Below are 23027 nucleotides of genomic sequence, written 5' to 3'. Positions count from 1 at the left end.
TCCATATAAGGAGTTGTGCATTATACCCACTACAATTTACCAAGCACAGATCTGTGCCACGTGAGCACTAAGGGTTAATACCCATGAACTCCTACTGTGGTTGGTAACATAGTGTACCACATATGCATTATAAACTGTGCATATTGTACAGCCAGTGCCATCATGGTGCACATTTCCCTAATTATGTAGCTCTTATGGAAAAAAAAAGATTTACTGTGGTACTAAAGATATAAAGTATAAAATGGTGTAAAAGGAATAATTAACAGCCACTCGAAAACGTGCTGGCATGTCTGTGGGGAGACACTTAGCAGTTCCTTACTTATTTATTTATTTATTTATTTTAAGTGCTGCTTTGGTCTTCTTTAATTCAGAGCACCCATGCCTCTGTCTTGGTCTTGGAAAGCAAAATTCATCACTGATGAAAAACAGCAACTTATTTAAATGCTGCAGCCAGGTGCTCAATCACTGCAGTCAGGCATTTGGGAGAAGGTAAAAGTGAGTCACCACTTTAAAATTGTACCTAAACTCTGCCGTCACAAACGTGCGCCGCACAACAAAACGGCAGATTTGATAAAGCTTATTTGACAGGAGCACACTGAATGTAAATGTTCAAAATAAAAAATGAATATAAAGGTCTGGAGGTGTCGAGAGAGTCCACGGTGATCCCTGTGTAATTTGTCTAGTAAATAAATCTCCTTTCTTTATTCTCCCACAGGCTTGGCCATTGATTATTTCAACCAACGTTTGTACTGGGCTGATCCTGAGCTCTCACACATAGGGAGCATGAGATTGGATGGCTCAGACCCTCTGGTGACAATCAGTGACAGACACGGTAATGTCGACTGATAGACAAAGCACAACTTCTAAGTACACTATTAGTGCTGCACTTTAGTTGACTCAACTTTTTTGTAACAACTACACCACTAGTTTGTCTCAGAAGGATAAACTTCTAAGCAATGCAAGTTCTGATCAATCTGCCACCGTACCATGTTCTTCCTTTCACTCTCTGGCAGTTAAAAGAAAAAAAGTAAATTCTTTAATTATCCCACATCGGCTAAATGTGTTAGAGTGATGTTATCTGCTTTCTGTGCTTTGCTTGGAACCGCAGGGATCTCTCAACCATACAGGATCGATCTATTTGAAGACTACATCTATGGTACCGGACTAAAACATGAGGTGTTCAAGATCCACAAGTATGGCAAGCAGTCTGTGGAATTCCTCAGTTTGGGGGTGGAGAAACCCACAAATGTTTTAATCTCCCATCGGTACAAACAACAAGATGGTAAGTTGTCTTCATAATCCCTTTTAGTAGTTAGTATTAAGTCGCAGGTGCTTGCCAATGAATACGCATCTTTTGAGCAATAGCGGAGATAAAATACACTGTTTTTTTGTATTCTTTTATTTCACATTTCAGTTTTTGAGGAGTATTCGCTGTCGTTTTACTTTATATTTTTCTTAGAATTAAGGTTTTGTTGTATTTTAGCATTTGTCACTTTTTACTCATCGTTCTCTGTCTCTTTCTTCCATCACCAATGACATATACATATTATGCGTGACCAAAGAGGAGGTGAAAATAAATGTTACACCACATAAGGGCTCTCATGGACTACATGCACTTTAGACTACAGGGAATTCACAAACATACAAGGCAAAGCACAATTCTAATATTCTCCTGCAAGTAAGCAAATATTAGACTCACATAATATTGTCCTGAAAGGCTCTCCATTGTCAAAAGAATAAGTTATAATAAAGAGCCCTTCTCTATTATTACTTATTCACATTTGTATTATGATGAATTTCTTAACAACTAACACTCATTTAATGAGGGAAATAAATTAATATTCACCCTTTAACACCTAAGCCTCAAACCTCAAAATGTCTGTCTGGGTTAACCCTGGGTTAGCCTACCCGGCTTTTTCTTATTTCAACCATAAAAGGGCTAGAAAATGTACTGTAACTAAGGGCTTTTGCCCATTTTTCCAGAATAACTTTCAATATCTGGCAGTTATTTACAATTCACTACATGTTAAAGTACTGTATTAACAGTTTAAAATGAGGAAAAATAAAACATTTTATTTTAAAAAACACACTAGATTTTGCGTGTTAAATTTGAAATTTGAACAGCGGCTGAATTCCTGAAACAGCACAAGTGAAATTACCGTAATAACCACACGGTGGATTTGACGTGCAACCTCTCAGCTTTCAGAAACCATTGGAATTTTATGGGTCAGCACAATCACAGCAATGCAAAGTGCGCTTAGCGCATCGCTGATGACACTTTTAATTGACTAAAATAATACGTAATTATTAGATAATACAAACAAACATTCTGACTGATCAGTTCACAAAGTGAATCCTTAGACAGCAAGTCAGTACATCTGTGCTTTTCACTTCCCTCTTGTCGTAGCACAAAGTTCAGCTACGAACTTTCAGCTGTTTGATATAGTGCATGGATAGTGTAAATGGTGATAGAGTGTCAGATATCTCAGTATTCACCAGTCTCTCAGTTGCAGCTGTTCTGTTCCCCAGAAACTTATTAGGCCCGGCCAGGTAGTGTGTAGTGTGTAGAAGGCAGATACACGTGCTGCAAATGTGACATGACAAACAACCATTTAAATCTTCTTCTTTATTTTCTTTTTCCCGTTCATCTTTCATCACCATGTCATGTATTAGAAATCTGAACCAAAACTGTAACCATGAATAAGTGAGAGAGTAGGAAGACATAATTATATCCTATTCTGCCGATCCATCAGATATACAGCTTATCCTTTTGAGGGTCATGTGGGGGGCTGGAGCTTTTCCCAGCTCACTCTGGGCAAGAGGCGAGGCACACACTGCACAGGCCTGCAGTCCATCACGGGGCTGACACATGGAGACAAACAACTATTTATGCTCACATTCACACCTACAGGCAATTTAGAGTTGCCAATTAATCTGACCTGCGTGTCTCTGGACTGTGAAAGCGAGCAGGAGAACACCCACGCAGGAGAACATGCAAACTTCACATAGATTCCCCAGCAGAACCGAGTTTTAAGCTCAGAACCTGCCTTGTTTTGAGGCAACAGTGCAACCCTATATTGTTATATCTTATTTAAAAAGAAAGATACTCTTGTATGCCGGGTTAACTGAGGGGGTGGACATAAATATGTGATATAATCCTGTCCATCGCAATCATCTGAAAGCTTTCCACAGTGCAGTAAGATCCTTATCTGGCTGTATGCATGTTTCTGCAAAAACACACTACAATCACAGAAGTGACTCCACCATCTTGTCCGTGTTATTGAATTCAATCAAAACACCACTGACGGTGATGCTGTTCAAATAAACAATGAGCAGTGACAGTCTCTGATTATTCAGACGAGAGACTCGCAAAGTCACTCGTAGGCTTTGCCTTGTTTCTCTGCACTTGAGGAAAATAATACCATTCAAAAAAGACAGCTTCACTCCGGTGGAAGAGACAAACACACTTTTCATAAACACGTTTATTTTTTTTGTAATTACTGACGTATTATCTCCTTGTCTGTATTTTCATTAGTCCTTCCTTCTTCCTCCGCAGCATCAAATCCCTGCCTCAGAATGTCTTGTGATTTCATGTGTCTGCTCAACCCAACGGGCGCCACGTGTACTTGTCCAGAGGGAAAGCTGCTGGTCAACGGTACCTGTAGTGATGTCAACATCTCAGGTAGGCCAACTCTTACAGCTACATGCCACATCTAAGTAGCTCTCTTTAGTCTGTTATTGTGCAGTAGCTAAATAAAAGGGGTAAAAAAAAAAAAATTACAAGGGACTCTCAAAACAGCACATCAGACTTGAATGATTGCAACAAGTCAGCATATTTAAGTACTTTAGTCATGTATTTGTTGCTTGAAATGTTGCTTATAATATCAAAAGAGCACTTTTAAATCCATTTTCCCTATTGGAGGCTGCTATGCCCTCATTGTGCTTTGAGGTTTTTTTTGATGTCTTTCAGTGCACCGACCCACTCCAACCCAACCTACCATTCCCCATCAGAATTACTATCTACTACTATCTTCTTCTTTACTCACAATGCTCTGCGTTGTACCCACAGTCAGCTTCCTGCATTTGGTTCACTTGAAGCAAACTGAGACCTACGTTTTAGGCAGATCAGAGTTTTACTCACATCTCCCCAAACGAACCTGACTTTTCGAGCAAACGAACTAGGATTCGATTTAGAAGGGCTAGTGTGAAGATTCCATTACGGAGATGAGCCTTCGTTTCTCTGGTCTCTCTCCTTCCACAGTAGCACGTCGACATCACGCGTCAGTTCAAACATATATCATCTCACTCCAGAAATGTCCTCGTCATTATCCTCTCTCTCAGACATATCACTCTCAGCTTCCTCTTCGCTTAACACTGAAGATGTCATGCTGCGTTTGCAGCTGTGAGGCCCATTCAGTGCTACTGTATAGGGTCCTCTGCATGCCAGTCAATATGGACGACGCTCACTTGAAACAGGAAACATGCAAATATGTGTAAGCACTGCGAGATTGAGGACAAAGAGGTCCCTTTTTATGTCGGTCTTTTTGACATTTAAAAGGAGGTCCTTGTGTTTTACATGCTGGCCTTTTATCACACAGTCATCTCTCTCTGCAGAACCGTGATAAATCCCATCAGTGAAACTGTGCTTTTCTTATTAAGACATGTCAGAATGTCAGTGGTATAAAAAAAAAAAGGAGGTCTCAATTCAAAGCTTTTTTCTTGTAAAACTAAAGGTGCACGTCAGGTTCTCCAAGTTCTTGTTCATATTCATCCACTTACATACACCCACAACGGAGTGTCATTAGCGGCACGGCACTGATCTACTGTATATACCAGGTTGTGTGACCCGTGTGTGTATAAAAAAATGAAACCTGAAGGATATGTGAGAAAGAGGAGAATGAGAGAGTAAATGATTTAAATCTGCCTCCTGTGAAAAGTCCCGACTTTGCTCGGCCTATTTTACACGACTGTATTTTAACGTTGGTGATAACGAGAGGTTACTTCTAGAGCTCAATATTTTCTCAGGTGATACTCGGTTTAAAAAGTCTGAGAACCACCGCTCTAGAGCACAGTAAGTAACACAAGCTTTGCTGTGTTGAAGGTGAACTTTGCCGCCCACCCTGCGAGAATGGAGGACGCTGCTTAGCCAATGAGAAGGGAGACTGGAGATGCTACTGCTGGCCTGACTTTTCAGGGGAGCGCTGTGAAGTTAACCACTGTACAGACTACTGCCTTAATGGAGGCACATGTGTGGGTTCACCTCTCGGTAAGTGTATTTCAAAATACTTTTCTGTATTCATGTTAACATTTTATTGATCACTGCGGTTCACGCTGAGAGAAAAACATTTCACTGAAATTCACAAACCCACTTGCATGACGGCTTCCGGCCACATTTGTTTTCGTTCAAACTTCTTCACTTTAGTTCAAATTTGCCACGTTACATCTGCCAGTTGAGCAATTTTGTCATTGATGCTACTGTCAAACAAACTTCAGATATCAACCTTCTTTCAAGTCAAGGTCTCCTTTCATGCTTTCATGGTTCCTGGAACATCCCATTTTACCCTCCAGTGTAGTGAATTGTGTATGACGATGCTGAGATATCAATGTGCAACAGGATATCAGGATGTCAGGATATCAGGATGTATACGCAGATAATGTAGACACAAATGTATTTGCCTTTCGTATTTGAAATTCATCACATATTGTGCGGCTTGTATTCCCACATGAATGTCTCTAATGGCAGGACCTATTCAGAGGGTTTGAATTCACTGAATATGTGTAGTCACTGAAAGAAATCGGTGAATGAAATCTGAACCCGAGCTGTTTGAATAAGAAATAACAGTTGTGCCAGAATTGGCATGGCAAAAAAAATATGAGCGTTTGCTTTATAATGCAAATGGTTTTGACAGTACAATTATTTAGTCCTATTTTTCAGTTGGAAAGCAAAAAAAAAGAAGCTTTTGTTCCTTAACAATTAACCCTTAGGAAAGGGTTAAAGCAAAAAACTGAGATTTTTGCTTTCATTCTTCAATTTTTCTTTTTTCAAGGCTAAAGAGAGTTCACGATTGTCACTGATGCTTATTATGAAGAAAATGCATTGTGCATGCTGTCGGTCTTATTTTGTGATTGAAATTTATGATTTAAAACACAAAATGGCGTTGGAAGGTCAAGAATATCGGTCTAAATGGATGAGCGTGAGCGAAATTTGAGTCAAATGTTTCCTCAAGTCCCTGTGATGGTGATAAAAAAGAACCTCACAATTATTTAGATGCTGGATTCTTTCCACTTATATTGATATAAACATAAGGTGTCACTGAATTTGTGCTCTCGGGCTCTTGGCTGATTTACCTGCACTTTAATGGAACTTTTGGCAGCAAAACTCACATATTCAAACCACAGACACCCATTATGATATTAATGGGTGATAAAGACATTTTATGCTGTGTTGTTAAATAATGAAACACAGAAAATGTGTCCTTTTTTCTACAATTCAGCTCTAATGAGCAGTATAAGTGAAACACACCCCCATACATTTGCTCAAGCTTAAACAAAATAGTCAATGCTAAACACACAAAATGTTTTTTTGTTTTTTTTTACTTTGATTTCACCTCTTTTACTTTGTGTTAGGTTAGTGCCATTTGGGGAAAGTGATAGCAGAAAGCCACTATTACTACTGACCCAAAGTAATCCTACAAGTAAATCAGTAAAAGATTTCCCCATCCAGCAAAGCCACTGTCTGCTTCATTACAGGACTCTTGAAACTTGATTCACCCCAAATTCTCCTTTCACCGTTCACTCATACTAACTCAATATTCTGAAGTTGATAACTTTGAGTTTGATAACTGCATTCTTTATAGAAGAAATTGAATTTTGCCCTCATTATGGCACTTCCTATTTCCACATTTACTTTCCAGGATGTTGTCAAGTAAGAGGGAATGTAGTAAAAAAAGATCCTTAACCTTACCTTTGTACACTTATTCCTCTTAGTTCATGTCTCTCGTCTCTCGCTCACTGAGTCACAATGAAAGTGGCATCACGTGACGTGATTTTTAATGCATACAATTGCCGCACCACTGAACCGAGTGCCGTGAAGGCTAAATAAAGCGGCACTGAAAATGCTCTGTCATCACGTAATAATTTTCAATGATTTATCGGCCTGGGTCTGCAAAAGACGGCATCTGGGTCCCTCATATTGGTGACCTTGAGACTATGATATGAAAATATTTTCGGCAGGCGTTATAACCAATTTTTCTTTAAGTATGCTGCAAGGGGAAAAAAATAATTAAAAGAGTAATCTGAGATGTTATATACAGTGAATGATTTACGGCAGCGTTCCCACTCAAAGGCTACCAGTGTACCAGCAACTTATGTCTGTAATACATTCTTTTTTATGTGTCATTCTCTTGCAGAGGTGATTACATTTGTGCCCTTTTTTTCTTAACAATTTCAAAATCTATGAAAATTGGATTTTCTCATGTGGAGAAAAATGTGGTGGAGCATCATAGTGTACTTTGGCAGCTCTACACCTATGATTGTGACTAAATCTGACCATTCTTAACCTCAGCGAGCCTGACTCGAGTTGTAAAAGGCTGAGCTCATAATTACGGTAATTACAAACGGCTAAAAGACTGTCTTTTTCCTGCAAAATGTTCCTGGATGCAAATAATTTGCAACGTTCCATAAACAATGTGTCTTACTTCAACAATAGCATCATGCATGACGAGTGTTCACTTGAGTTTTACAGAAACGGAAAACAAAAGTGGGCAGATCAGTGGCCGTGAGCTGTTCTTTCGCTGCACGTACAGAACATTTAAAACTCCAGCAGTCATTGATTTAACACAACGATGGCTGGAGGGAGCATGATTGTCTCTTGGACATTTCAAACCCAGACTATCCCTGCCACAGAATTGTGGAGTGTAAAATTACCAAGAAGTGTAGTGTGACCTACATGGCAAGACCTGTATCCATGGCAACTTAGTTGTCAGCATCTGCGATACTCAATTCATTACAAGCATAAGACGTGTGTAAGAGTGAGCCGGCTCGCACAATACCACAAATACACAGTGAAAGCAGGTGAAAGGAACACAGCACATTCCTTTTATTATTTACATGTGCACTACTCTGAAATATCTGCCGTGAATAAAGGCTTGTCCTGGGGAGAGTTTGAAAAGGAATGTAAGAAGCTGACTGAAATAACTCTACCTGCCGATAAGGTATCACTTATAGTAACAATACCTAACATTCTACCCCAATACTAGTGTATAGAGTAAGGTTTTGTGTTGCTCAAAGTAACAAGTAGGACACGTTTATAGGTCAGGGTCATGTCCACAACAGAGGCCAAAATGGAGCAAATAGAGCATGAGATTTTAGGTTCAGGTAGGTTTTGTGTGACCATTGTGTGAAAAGTGGAGCTGATCCCTGGGCTGAAAGCTCTCTGTTTACATTTGGATCGGTTTCCTTTTAAAGTACGGATATGCCTTGGCTGTCTTCCTTATTAAGAGAATTATCATCTGCCTCTGCAGTTCTGCAGGATTTCCGTGTCATATTTTAGTTTTTTAATGTTCTGCTTTGGTTCATCTCCTACAGCAGGTGGGTGTTTTCAATAAAAAAGCGGCTATAGACACCCATGTACAGCCCTGAACCAAATGGCACAGCACACACAGACAAGGGTAGCAGTTAGCTGGTGAACACGGCGGGGCATTTAGCAGCTAATGAGCCACATATTCCTTCAGGAGATGGTGGAGACCAAAACAGAACTAGAAGGAGGGTGGAAGACGGTGAGATGGAAACTGATTTCCAGAAACAATTCCCAAGTGAACTTTAAAGTCGCTCTGTATCTGCTTGGTGGTTCAATAAGTAGTTGTTTATAGACGACTACGGCACTTTTATTTGAAGGATGACGGAAGGAAATGGGCGTGATGAGTTTCCGTATTCATTACACATAAGCATAAATTATTATAAAGTGATGCATATTTTTAGACCAATGGTTTTGCGAAACACAGTCAGTTAACATGTTATGGATAGACAACCTAGCTGGTAAAGGTCTTTACTATGGAACATAAAATGTGTAAGAATAGAAGAACTTAAAATGTTTAAAAGAACATATATATATGTTTAAAACAACGACCTGGAGGATGTAACTAAAAAGAAGTGCACCTCACTACTCTCCACTGGTGTCAATTTGTGGTCATCTCACATGAATATGTGTCTAACATGATGGATGGAATAGTGGATCTCTGCTTTGAGTCTGACCCAATTATTTGACTGAACATGTAACTGTGCCTGACAGATTGTCACCCAAATATATAAGAGTCTAAAATAAAACTTTACTGGTTCAGCCATTTCATGTAACAGCTGGCCCATGTAGCTGTTAGCAAACATCGCTCAAGCAGCACATTTATAGTCTGCAATAAACATAATAAGCTACGGTTATTTCAAAGTAAACGCTCTGTGTGTTGTGCTTTTGTTTCGCTCCTCATCTTTCTGTTTTTATTTGCTTATTTTGGTCCAGGTAAGCCCACCTGCCGATGTAATGTTGGCTTCTCAGGGCCTTTTTGTGAGAGAAGGATTTGCGACAACTACTGCTTAAATGGAGGAACATGTGACATCACTCAGGGGAACCAGCCGGTGTGCCGCTGTATGGCTGAATATACCGGGGACCGCTGTCTTTACCGTAAGTGCTGCGTCCACGAGTTGGTGGCAGCAAGCAGAACAAACAACGATTATCATAATTTTGTGCCTTCATATGAATGACGTTATCCCTTCAATAGCTGCATGAGCAACCGCAACACAACAAAGAGCCCGATTTGAATTCAGTTATTCCGCATAAAATCTACAGAACTAAGTATTTTAAAGTTCACACACTGAGTGTGAAACAAAAACAGTTCCCAAAGGTATTTCCTTTCCACAAACATCACTTTTCCCCTCTATTTATAGATGAACAAAATCAAAATACCGCCATCAAATAACCTTTGGGTGTTTCTATGCGGAAGATATATTTTTGTTTGCAATACTTTGACATAATGGGTTTTGTGGGAAAACAACTGCACATCATTAGTATTTCCTCTGCTCTTGCTTGCCCAAGGGTTAATATCTCTTTTCCTGTTGCTTGGATGTCATTTGATGTAGATAATTAAGCCTTTGAATGCAAAGACGTGTACAATTGCTCCTAGTTTCTCCTGACAAACCTCCCCGTCTTTTCAGACATCTGTCATCACTACTGTGTGAACTCCAAGGCCTGCACACTGTCTAGCAGTGGCTATGTGGAGTGTGTGTGTCCTGCCAGGTTTGAGGGAAACAAGTGCGAGGTGGACAAATGCCTCAGATGCCACGGCGCGCCGTGCCTCATTAATGAGGAGACGGGGGATGTGGTTTGCAAGTAAGTGCTCGGTATCTAATCACAATTCTAGTCACTCTTCTTCCTTTGGTGTAATGCGAAGCTTGAGGTCTTCTTCTTTTTCTTAGAATGGATGGCTGTGTGAATTCATGTTGATTATATCTCAATTCTCTCTTGAGGATCTGGTAATGTCAGTGAAATATGCACGTATTTGACAAAACGGCGACTGAGTCATTTTCGCTTCTTGTAAAATCGTAGCTTTGTTTCCGCTCTCTGTCACTTACATCCATTTCTTCCTCGCCCCGCAGTTGCACAAATGGCAGAATAGCACCGAGCTGCCAGCTGTGTGACGGTTATTGCTACAATGGAGGCACCTGTCACCTGGACCCCGACACCAACCTGCCTTTCTGTCAGTAAGTCACTGCTTAATGGGTGAAGGAAAGTGGGGGGGGGAGGGAGAAAAAAAATAAATGAATGTTCTCACCTATTATTCACACTCCTAAGGTTTACATTTAAATGCTGGCTCTGTGCACCAGTGAACCTGGCCTTACAAGCAGAGACAGGAAATCATCACGGGGTACCATTTCCCTGCTTCAAGAACAGTACAACACAGACGTCCTCGCCAAATAAATCTCTGAGTTGAGGGAAGTTTTGATGTCACTGTGTGAACGCTGTGGCACAGCAGGGGGCTGAGTGCTGGTACACCATCTTGTGCTGTGACACCTCAGTGTGGCTTAAGGTTTTTAGTCTGACAAAAAGGGAGCATTTTAAACTCTTCCAAAGCCTGTCATTTGAGCATATCACACTGTTCCTTCTTGCAGTTAAGAGCTGATGTCAGCCCTCTCTGACTCTCGTCAGGTTTTTAGAAATTTTCTCTCTGAAAGAAGGAGATGAGGTGTGTGTCTGTGGTTGAACATGCCGTGAATCTCAGTGGCAAAAACCTTGTACTCAAAAGGGCTTCCCAAAGATTAATACCACCTCAGCTGTAATCACATGCATTGCTGTGTTAAACTCTCTCCAAGGAGGAAATTGGAAATTCATTTCAAAAGCCAGCGCTGTATTTATCTAACTGTCCATTGTCCACTGTAGTTAAAATGAAATTGGGGATCCTCTATCACAAATTCCAGGGGAGAGAATCAATTTCTATGCAAATGATCCCATCTTTTTCAATGAGGTTAACTGGTCTTGATAATGTGGTTTATTATTTGCTGCAAAGAACAGGGATTGTGCGAGATGATGGATACGTCGGTGTCAAGAAATCATAATGTTTGACCTCAATACTCAGAGTAAAGTAGATTTCATCATGCTTTTCTGGAGTGTCAACCTCGCAGGCCAAAGTTGCTCCAATTGTAATGATCATTTTTGCATCAAAGTCCTGAAACAGGTTGAAAAAAAAAACAAAAAAAAACACTACATCAGCGCTGCAGTGAAAACAGCCAAGGTAAACTTTCTGGTCTTTACTGTTTGTCACTCAGTGCGTTCACATGCATGTTAAAAGTCTGATTTTAGTCGGACTGAGACAGTAATTCGGATTTCTTAATGTCGTGTAAACAAGTTAGTCCGACTACAATCGAGCTGGCCTTAGTCGGACTAACATACCTGGATAATGCGATGCATAGTCTGATTGCTCCTGCATACGTTTAGCCGGACTGGAATCAGACAATGCTTTCTGCGCATGCGCCAAAATGTTCCGACGTATAAACCGCATACGACGGCGGCGTCTTTCTTCGTACAACACAGCAACCACAAGAGCCATGCTCTATCTAATTTGTATCACAATTAGCAACGCTGTTTTTCGGAGGAAACTGATTCAATGCGCACTAGCTTATAGAGAGATACAGCGCCACCTACGGAGGCAGAGTCATATGTACACGGTCAATAAATAACTCTGCAACTCTGCTTATCCGATTGATCCTGTCTGATTAAGTCTGATAGTCTGATTAAACTGTGCATGTAAAGGTACTGACTGAGGATTATTTAAATGTACTATTTTAAAAATAAGTTATTCCATGTCTATCCCACAAGGTAGTATGTTATTTGTCTCTGATAGTCAATTGTTCTTTATGTGTAGACATTTTATCCCATTTTGATTTTTTTTTATAATATTATTTTCAGATAAACAGCAACTATTTGATTAGTTTGTGTTTTTGCAGGATTGTAAGACAGCTTTCATTGAACCTCACTTTCAACAGGTGTACTTGTTTTTCACAAATGAACTCATATTGTGTGCTCGTATTGTTACCGTTTCGTTCAAGTTTGGCTGTTTTTATCTGTGTGGATTTTTTTGCTGCAAAGTTAACATTCGGCAATATGTTTGGACACAAAGATTCCTCCCCCACATTTTTCTACTCTCCACCACAGTTATAAATCTCTACACTGAAACCACTTTTTCACAGCTTTGAGCTAATTCAACAAAGTCCTGTATTGTCACACTGCAACATGAATGCATGGAGCTGCAGGTGTCTTCTCCTTTTCCCGCCTCCTGTGGTTGTTTTAACAACAATCCCATCATGAACAATAGATCTGCAGCCGTCAGGGAAATATATAAACAATAGCGTGGATACACACTGTATATCATTGTAATTTAACACTCGACAGCCTGACAACTGAAGAGTCTCTTCTGTTGAAGTGTTGTTTAGCCTCCTGGACACGAGCTTTCAGTAAATGCCACTAAAATGGGGGGAAAAAAATTCAAACGCAAAACAATTATTGACCCAAATGAAGCAACTTTATGTACTGTTCAGAAAACCTTACTCCAGGGTTGGGGTTTACCTTTGGCTCATTATATATTATATATAAGCATAGTGTATTGTCTCTGTGTTTATGGGTCACTTCAAGTGTGAGGCAGTAAAAAAGGTACTGCCAACATTTTAGTATGGTTTTGTGTTTTCCTTTTTATGGTGGATGTGATTTTCACTGAACAATATTTTCTACAGTTTACACTGAACGTGCTTTTGCGGACTTTGCCTTCCAAGTATGTGGAAACAAGTGCAAATATGTGTGTTTTTTGTTTTAGTTTTTGTATAATCAAATTACCATAAATGTTCACAATTGTGCATTAATTAGCTGAGAGCTGTGTAACACTCTTCCCTTGCAGGTGTTCTCTTCACTTGGTGAGCAGTGAAGTTGATTTTCTTATTATGTATTTGCTAAATTGGTTGATGCAAACACAACACGGGCGTGCTCCGTCTTGTAACCGAAGTTGCTAAATTGCTTGAGGTGTGTTGGTCTCCATTCATCAAGCAGCCAACAGTTCAACAATATACATTCTCTGGGCCCTTTTATCACTCCCAACACAATGTTTTGCAGCTGCACGTCAGGGTTCAAGAACCAACGTTGTGATGAGCTGGCCAACCCCTGCGATTACTTCTGTCAGAATGAGGGGATGTGCACATTAACAGCTCTTAACAAACCACGCTGCAAGTAGGTCCCTCTCACCTCTCCAGCTGTATTCAGAGCCCACTCACCCCTTTTGTCCACACCCCAACTCCATCTGGCTCCATTTCAGCCTCAGTATGGGCTCTTTGTCACAGTGCTGCCTTGTAGCAACTTATCATGTAATAAGTAACGGATAGTTGTCCGAAATAGGCTGGAAACAAAATGTACACTACATTATTTTACTAGATTTTATACTCTAGGAAACTAGTTCAGCACAGGCCACCACCCACATAAAACTGCAGCAGGTGTTTGTTTGTTTTTTTCTGAATACCTTGCAGCTGAATAGAGCTACAATCAGTCAGAGCAATAGTTGAATCAACAGACCTCCCACATCAACAACAGCAACCATTGTTGACTTTAATAAATGTTTGTGACTGGTCCAATCTGTGCTAGGAATCATATCTGTCCCATTCAGACCTGGTATTATCATACTATATCCTTAGTGATCTGTTCACACCTGTGCCTTTAAAATTGTATCCTGGATGTGTCGCTCGTCTCACATCCACATATTTTCTTAACAAGTCTGTGCTGTAGAGAAGTGTCTGCTATCAGCGTGTCTGTGAGCGTGTGGTTCCCTTGACACCTGGCATTAAAATGTGTTTTCTGTGATCGGATTGAAATTGGATAGCGCCTAGTAAGTACAGGTGCGAGGACGGATTGAGGACAGATTGTTATCCGATCTGCCAAACCACTTTGGGATGCATTGTGAGAACATTGAACCGATCTGTAAATGCAATGAGTCTCCGATGCATACAACGACTTTGTGAGCAGAAATATCTTGGTGGCTCAGAGCACAGCTGACGTGAAAGCGGCGAAAAAACTGCTCTTGTCAGTTTTCCGCTTGTCAACTTTGCTTTGAAAAGCCAAGAGGAATCCGTACAACAGCGCGACTTCACGTGCAGCTAAAGTTGTTGTTGTTATGGCGACACGCAGGATGTGATGCTATAGTCTGCTGCTGGAGATCTTTGCAGAAGAAGAGGGGAACGTTACGTAAAGGGGGGGATGCCCGTGATCTGATAGCAATCGGATCTTGATGTAGACACCGGAGACGCATGTTAATACCAGGTGTAAATGCATGTGGTGAAGCACCGTCTGATCACAGAAAACACATTCTAATGCTAGATGTAAAGTGGACCTATGTCTCAGTGTGTGTGTGGACAGAGAGAAGAGTAGCTTGATTGAATCAAAGCTCTAGTCGTGCTGCTGTAACATCAACTAAACTTTTTTAGGCAATTAGTGTTGGTATTGTGGCAGTGGCTCCAAATAAATAAATGAACGTGTGAGTGGCGATTATCGTAAAGTACAGGAAAACTACTACAGATCACATCAATAACGCTTACTGAGGATAGACTGCATTCATGCATCTCCGGAATGTGGCCACATGCGTCCCCAAGGTCTTTTTTTTTACCAGGTCTGAATGGGCTCTTTATGTTACTTTCAGCAAGAAAGCAAATAAGATTGAACCTAATACTTGAAACAGAAACCCAGCATTTATTATTGATGGTGCTGGTATTAGCAGCAGTCGCTGTGAGAGACACGACCTTCTTCACTTAACAGCTCAACTTTAATATCTTATTTTGAGAAAGCACTTATTACATTATCAGTTGCTGCATGGCTCGGCCCCTCACTGCCACCCATTCACACATCTCATGCAGTCCTCACACAGAACCTACAGGGGGGGAGACAAAACCTGACACCTTGTCTTTGTGACTCTGTGCATTTGCAACCTGTGCATGACAGCAAGTTGAATGTTTGTTACTGACAAGTCTTCAGGCATAATGTACACCTTGGTAGGCCAAACATCTGTGATTGGTGTTTGTCTTTGATGCCTTTAACGTAGGTACAGAGATTTTTTTACCGTCTCTCTGTAGTTTACACTTCCCAGAGCAGATCAAACGCCCCAATTTCAAAAGTCATGTTGCGCTGACATTTCGTTTTACGAAATAGAGGATTAATTTTCCTTTGGGTGAAAGGGCTGCACATGACAAGTCTAGGTGAATCCGCTAAAGTTTTTTTTGTTCTTTTTTAATCTTATTGGCATTTTATCCACACGGAAACATGTTTCGGGACCTCCGAAATGCTATTTCTTGAAAACGGGTCCTCAACTTGAGAAAATCACAAAACACCGCCCTTGCATTTTCATGTAGACCAAACCAATGATGATATTGTAATCCCAACTCTCTCTCTCTCTCTCTCTCTCTCTCTCTCTCTCTCTCTCTCTTGCACTTGCATCTGCTGTAGCTTATCTTTGTTATTGTTGTTTTTTCCCTTCTTGTGTTTGGAGATTGTTTTAGTCTGTTCCCTTTATGATTACTTTAAGTTTCTTCCCTTAGTTCCTCCGACTTTCTTCATTCTGTCTGTGTTTCTGTGATTGTATACATTTGAATGTGTACTTTAGAAAGCATGCTCTTCTTCTCTGGTTTTTGGTGTAGCGCCACATACAGGCCTGGCGTATGTACAACAGCGTTTAGAGTCGTTTCGTGAGGGTGAAGACATTTCCTGCCACAGATCGAGATCGTTTCCTTCCCTTTCCGTGTGGATAATGCCTCGTGTTTGATAGCCTGATGTTCTTAGAGTGCACGCAGTATCAAGTTATTTCACTCGATCATCAACCTGTAGCCACACCCGCCACACCACTCATGCTTCACAGGCCTATCTGCATATGTCGTGACACCAGATATCACCTTCTCTAACAAGAGTCATACATTATGCCCATCAGAGTCCATTGAAACACAAATGAGATGACGACTTGTTGTTGTCCCGCTGTCATCCTTTGATTTCCACGCTGAATATTCAACATGCAAATTCACACAAACCGTGGACACAACATGTGTATACATACTGCTCTCTCTCCAGGTGGTGTTTTGTTTGTGTTTGATCAAAGCCCTTCATAGCAAGTCTGAATCATAATATGTTGTGTATGTAAGCCACAGTCACATCGTAGTGCAGCTCATTTTGCAAAGGTGTTTTCTCAGCAGTCTTTTTCTACTATGAAAAGCATGCTAATGAAAGTTTATTTATACACTATTTTGACCTCCTTCAGATGTTCAGCCAACTGGGCAGGAACACAGTGTGAGAGGCCCGCCCCTAAAAGCAGCAGATCAGACAATACCAGCGGAGGTGAGAACTGGGAATTTCAAGAAGCCTTATTAACAAACGTTTACAATTTATCTCTCTCCCTCTGTATATATACAGTATTTTTCATTTGTACAGTGTCTTATTCCAGTTAAAATTCATTACAGTTGATGAGTTAATTGTGAAATGTCATTTAGTCATTCATACATTTTTTACAGGTAGATTTATGCACCTTGCACTGCAGTTTGACTCTATTGCAGCCAGTGTTGAACTCTATCCTACCTTGTTAATTAGCATTATTTAAATAGAAAAGGCACCGCTTAGCAGGTTTATCTTCGTTGTTGGCCCATGAGGGTTTAGTGATACTGCTTTAAGTTAATTTTAGTGCGGTCTCTTAGGTATAGTGAATTAATTCCAGAGAAAATATTCCTCTTCACTGCTCTACTTTTTTCTAATTTTACCATTTCACCTACCTACCTTTTTAACATGCAACACTGTAGAAGTTAGACACGGTCTTCTCATCATCTTAGCCCAATAAGAAGAAACAAACACATTTTCTGTGTCAGTGTCTGAACTCATCTCAGCTCCTCTCTGTCATGTTCTCGTCCTGCAGGGAGCATAGCTATCATCGTGCCTCTGGTCCTGCTGGTCATCTTGATTGTGATGGTGGTAGGAGGTGTTTACATCTGCAGACGGAAGCAAAGGTAAAAAAAAAAAAAATGAGATGAGAGATCCGACACTGTGCTGCTTAAAAGATGAATGGAAATCTTTGAATTATAATGAACATTTCTGGCCTCTAGGCCTCTGCTCATAATTTTACATGTGTTTCCTGGTCGTGTGATTTGATTTGTGGAAGTGGGAAGAGCTGTGCAGTGCTGCGCCACATGTTGTGTGTATTGTGCACTGACGGCTGCCTCCTCCTACCTCAGGGGAAAACGTGTCCAGAGGCAGCCCATGACGAACGGTGGAATAAATGTGGAGATTGGGAACCCGTCGTACAACATGTACGAAGTGGACCATGACAACCATGCAGACGCTGGCAGCCTGCTGAGACCCAACTTCACACTGGACCCTCACAAGGTTTGCTTTTTGAAATATTAGCTAATGCTAAAAATGTTAAGAACAGACTGAGTTACAGTTGTAGCTTAACTACACTGTTCCCCACTGTACAAGCGCTAGAAGGCAATATCTTTAATGAAATAAGTGTGTCCACCTCCGCTCCACTAGGGGGCAAATCATCCCTGTTTAGCTTGTGGCTAGTTGTTAGCATGTTGAGCGACCATTTTGTGTTTTTCTGCCATCCATAAACTTTGAAATATTAAATTCTTTAAGCTGACAGAGCATAACATTGGTCTCCTCATCAGTCAAAAACACTTAATGGGCTGAATTTTGCTGTGTTTTTGTTGCTGGTGTCTTCTGTGTACCAGCTACTTCTAATATTTCAGGGTCTTAGCCGCGAGCCGTGTTCAGAATGTAGTCTTTGAAAAAGTTGATGAAATACAATTTCAGTTGGACTGACATGTTTACATGTAGTTTTAAAAGTGTGTTTTTTAGTATGACTAACACAATAATTTGATTTTACACAGCACAAAACAGTACCATAGCAGCTAACCCTCTAACACAGTGCACTAAAAAGGTTAAAGTCAGTTCAAAATTATGATTCAATCCATACTACAAGATTGAGCCAGGCTACACGATTTCCTGAGGCACTGACTTGACGTTTTGTTTGATATAACGGGATAAAGCATCTGTTATCATGAAGAAAAGAAAAAAAGAATGAAAGTCATTGATTATGTTTTGCCTTAGCAGGAAAATGTGTCACATTATGAAAAGGAAATGAAACACTCTATGTTCTGTGTATCTATTTTAGTCTATTTAAATGTCTTTGATCTCAACATCACTCTTAATAAAAGGACAATAACGTATCTATCTATTTAAAGTAGATGTGGCAATTGTACATTTGTCAGCAACTATTTGTGTGACTATATGATAAGACATCCATCATAATTGAGGAAAAAAGAAATTATTGAAGACAGAAATGAGGAGTTGATTTAAATGTTTTAAGGCTGTATTTGACAGTGGGACACAACAAGTTCTGTATATTTTTGTGTTAAACGCTGGCTAATATGCAGGAATGTGCTGGTGCCATGGATCAATAGAACTTTTTCTCTGGCTGGTAATTTATTCTGGTAATGGCTCTCAGCCACAAACCAACACTTACAAATGAATCATAACACCTTCACTGATGTTTTCTACCTCACTTGCTTTGACCCGAATGCTATTGCTTTTTTCCTTGCCAACTTTGCCATATGCTATAGTCAGACCAATCTGGCCATACGCCGTACAAGCTGCGCTTGAATCACAAATTAACTTCTGTATTCCCACTACACTCTCTGTTTTGTCTTGTGATTCCATACTTCCCTGATTATGAAGATACCAGTAGACTCTGATAGGGATTTTACGTTTGCGTCATGAACACAAACAGTGCTTGTTGTGTTGCAGGGCTGGTGTGTAAAATCCAGTGATCCGCGCGCCTTGGGCACAAAGCCTGTGCCCAAGGAGGTAATTCCTGGACAGGTGATTTTTACAAACTTCACTTCATGTGTGAGCAAAAAGAATTATTAGCTAAAACAATCATAATTAATGAAACAAGCAGTGTTTATTGTGCAGTTACCTTAAAAAAGGTTGATACGGTTCTATTTAGTGACCTTAAATGAGGCCAAGGTAACATTCACAGTCATCCACTGCTGTTTCCTTCATCACCCTGTGAATTCATTAGAGTCTTAAAGTGAAAGCAAACGTGGTTTTAAAAGATTAAATAGAATATTAGAATTATAATGTAACTACCTTCTGCATGTTCTTATATGCATGTACATGTTCGCCGAGTACAAATCCTCCAACATGCATGAGTTGTGCTTCTCTTTGCACTGCTTTACAATACAAACGTAATGATGATTATTACAGAGGAATTTCCTTAAAGCTGCACTAATCATTTTGAAATAAAACTAAAGCCTTTCTGCCGCATAAATAACATCAAGTTGACGTTTCGATGCGTCCTGGGATTGGGGGAACCATTATTGTCATCACTGCTGATGAAAATATATGTCAGGAATGATTTTCACAGTTGAGGCCATTACAAAGAGTTAATTCACAGACACCTCTCTATCTCTCCGTCTTGTAAATGCCACACTCCTCACACGAAGCCTTAGCGCTGTCTTGTTGCATAATCTTTTCGGTCGTTTGTTTCACAGTTTTCACTTCATGGTGAGAGTTTTAGTGTCAGAATGCACAGTGAAAGGCAATGAATATTAAAAATAATAATAATAATAATTATAATAACTTAGATTTATAAAGCGCCTTTCACAAAACCCAAGGTCGCTGAATGATCATGATACTCGTCTTAACTAGTTCACTGATGATTTCTGTATTGACACAGCCCGAGTGGAAAACAAAGTCTAGTCCTTTTTTGGCTTTTTAATGTGGGAATGTTCCATTTAATACCTCACACTGACCTTGTGCTGTGAAAAACAGTTGCTGGGTCTTACAAAATGTCCTAGAAGTCCAAACCTGCTTTGCAAACTGACTCACACGCTCTGCTCTTATCAGCTTCTTTTCCAAACACATGGACAGCCACTTTACTCAAACACGCTTCTGATATAGTGACTGTACTCTGTATCTGCCCAAAAGTAGCTGGTGAATGTAGTGGAGCTAAATATACTCAGGTATTCTCTCTCTCTCTCTCTCCAGACAGAGCTAAGAATGAAAACACACTCAAAATTAGAAGGTAGAAGGTTCTGTTGGAAGGTCCATGGCTCTCAAAATGTGTTAATGCAGCTTTCAGGCTTTGACTATTGTAAAAGTATGTATGTAATAATGCTTTCTTTTGTCTTCCCATCATCATCATCATCATCATCATCACCATCTTCCCTTCCTTTACAGCCAATGAACTACTCCAACCCTGTGTATGCAAAGATTTATATCGATGGACAAAATTGCAGGAAGCCAGTCATCAGTATTGACGAGAGGAGAGAGCTACTCCCAAAGAAATTAGAGGGGACAATTCATGAAACCGCCGCATAGCCTAACTTTACACTTTGTACTTCATTTTTTTTACCACAGTGAATAAATGTGTAATACGGAGGAGGAAACAAGTTTTTTTTTTTTTTTTTTTTTTTAGGTTTCACCGGATTAGCATCAGCATAATGTCCTTGTTGGTGTGCTGAAGAGTCTTATTTTCCATTTGCCGTTTGCTTTCTAATGTCGTCAAACACGAGTTATACAGCGCTATTATTATTAGTGTACACTGTATGACACTGAGGTAAAGCTGCTCATTAGCAAAAACGTTATTAACACCATAAGCCACACACACACACACACTTGTGCACACAGTTAAAACCTTAAAAATGCAGTGCTTAAATTTGTATCCATCAATGTTTCTAGTTTAAGTGGAATAATGGACGCCGTCTTTTTTGTGAACGTGATGAAGGTTCGGCTCAGTTTTTTCTGGACATATGTAAGTATGGTAGAGAAGAGCTATATTGATTGTTTCTATGGCTTTTTTTCTTTTCCTTCAATGCCACGTGACATATGGACCGCTGCACTTAATGGTTTTCACCGGACGGATCTATTGAACGGACTTCCTGCGAAGGCCATAATAATAATCAAGAGGATTTTTTTTTTTTCCCTCTCACACATTTGTTTCATTGGTCTCCCGTCTTTTTTTTCCCATTTCCATGGATTTCAAGCTCCGTTCACCCCATTTTTACAGTGACACGCCACATGAACTTATCTTTTTGGTGAAAGAGATTGAAGCCCACCTTGAATGTTCTCCGAGCAGACTCCCAGATCCCGTACTGTACACTGAAGAGACAGATGCTGAATACCATATTTTTCTAGGTTATATGTCAACAGATGGGTGAAATATGTAGATGAGGAAGATATTTACCACAGTTACAAAAAGAGGCTACTAAGAGTTGTTATAGAACACATCTGTTAACTCCGGGGGGAAAAGGAAGATGATAAATATAAGAAATTTTATAATTTTGTATTTGATTTGTATGTCGTTTGGCTGCTTGTATTTTGAAGAAATGTACTAAATGTAAGTAATTTTTTATATAAAATGTAAATCAATATTGAATAAAGGGGGCTTATTTCCACTGCGTGTCCTTTTTCGTAGTCGATGGCAAAACCGCCGCACGCTTAATACTAAATACTAGCTCTCTGAAGTCGGTGACAATATAGCGTGTAACAATAAGCTGATCAAACCGAGTCGTTCCACGTGGTCACTGACCTGACAGGTCGATCAGTGTGAGGTCTCACACCTGCTGTGCAGAGGACGGTGGCTGATGGGGGGATTATTGTCCTTCCAGTGTGTGCAGGAAGACCAACACCCTTTATTATTTATTATTACCTGGCGTTTGGGCACAGTGTTAGGGCAACCGGCTGAATCATAATTCAGTCTTCTCTTACTTACAAAGGCCGTCTGCACACACACTTCCTCCCGCACCATGGCAACCAAAGGAGACAGAAGCACTCATGCCCTTGCTCTGTCTGCCTGTGCTATCGGCTGGATCTGCCGGCACGGTGAGCCCCTCTGCTTTTTGGTAATGTATAAACAGATACCACAATTTCCTGCTTCCCTAATTCTCCTCCACAGTGAACCTGCATCAATGATGGAGCGAGGAGCCCGATAATGGGATATTTGAAGCACTGTGATACAGATGAAATGTTAAGCACTGCTCGATTTAGACACATTCCTCCTCAAAGCTGAATAGACTTTTTTGTAAGAATAGAAAGAGAGTTTTTCCACTTACTGTTCTTGATTATGTTTGTCCTTCAACATTGATGGAGTTAAACATACATTGATGAATAATCATGTATATATAATAATCATCCATAACCAATGGGCCCAACATAATCAAGATGAAATGAAAGATAACAATTTGTACAAGTGGGTGATTGACCACCAATAAAGAATGAAGTGTAATTATTTTTTTCTAGTCATCTGAGGTGATAATAAATCAATGAATGAGTGTAAGCGGCATGTGAGGGTTGTGATATGCAAAGCCGTAAAAAAAAAAGCATGTGTACAAGTTCTCTCATGACAAAAATGTTCAATTAATGCTCTGCTGCACTGGAAAAAAAAAGAAAGAAAGAGGAAAAAGGTGCACGTCCATTC

At 40.1% G+C, this 23027-nt stretch overlaps 1 protein-coding gene across 7 annotated transcripts in view; it reads left to right on the top strand.

Moving 5' to 3' along the window:
• The window catches only part of lrp1bb (low density lipoprotein receptor-related protein 1Bb), a 230466-nt gene extending 208481 nt beyond the window's left edge, over positions 1-21985 (top strand). For 3 of the 7 annotated variants that reach the window (XM_058616557.1, XM_058616599.1, XM_058616550.1), the window contains 13 exons: positions 716-832; positions 1109-1282; positions 3557-3682; positions 5102-5266; positions 9512-9673; positions 10204-10378; positions 10645-10749; positions 13646-13759; positions 16818-16894; positions 17463-17553; positions 17779-17929; positions 19352-19453; positions 20789-21985. In XM_058616557.1, the coding sequence (XP_058472540.1) occupies positions 716-832; positions 1109-1282; positions 3557-3682; positions 5102-5266; positions 9512-9673; positions 10204-10378; positions 10645-10749; positions 13646-13759; positions 16818-16894; positions 17463-17553; positions 17779-17929; positions 19352-19453; positions 20789-20929 (1700 nt within the window). In that variant the 3' untranslated portion in view covers positions 20930-21985. The remainder of the gene's footprint in view (positions 1-715; positions 833-1108; positions 1283-3556; positions 3683-5101; positions 5267-9511; positions 9674-10203; positions 10379-10644; positions 10750-13645; positions 13760-16817; positions 16895-17462; positions 17554-17778; positions 17930-19351; positions 19454-20788) is intronic. The other 4 variants (XM_058616574.1, XM_058616565.1, XM_058616592.1 and 1 more) reach the window with 3 other exon arrangements.
• The last annotated feature ends 1042 nt before the right edge of the window (positions 21986-23027 follow it).

This window comes from Solea solea, chromosome 2, assembly GCF_958295425.1.
Source record: "Solea solea chromosome 2, fSolSol10.1, whole genome shotgun sequence".
NCBI classification, from domain to species: domain Eukaryota; kingdom Metazoa; phylum Chordata; class Actinopteri; order Pleuronectiformes; family Soleidae; genus Solea; species Solea solea.
Note: the sequence above shows the minus strand (reverse complement) of the source record. Positions and strands in the feature narration are given on the sequence as shown.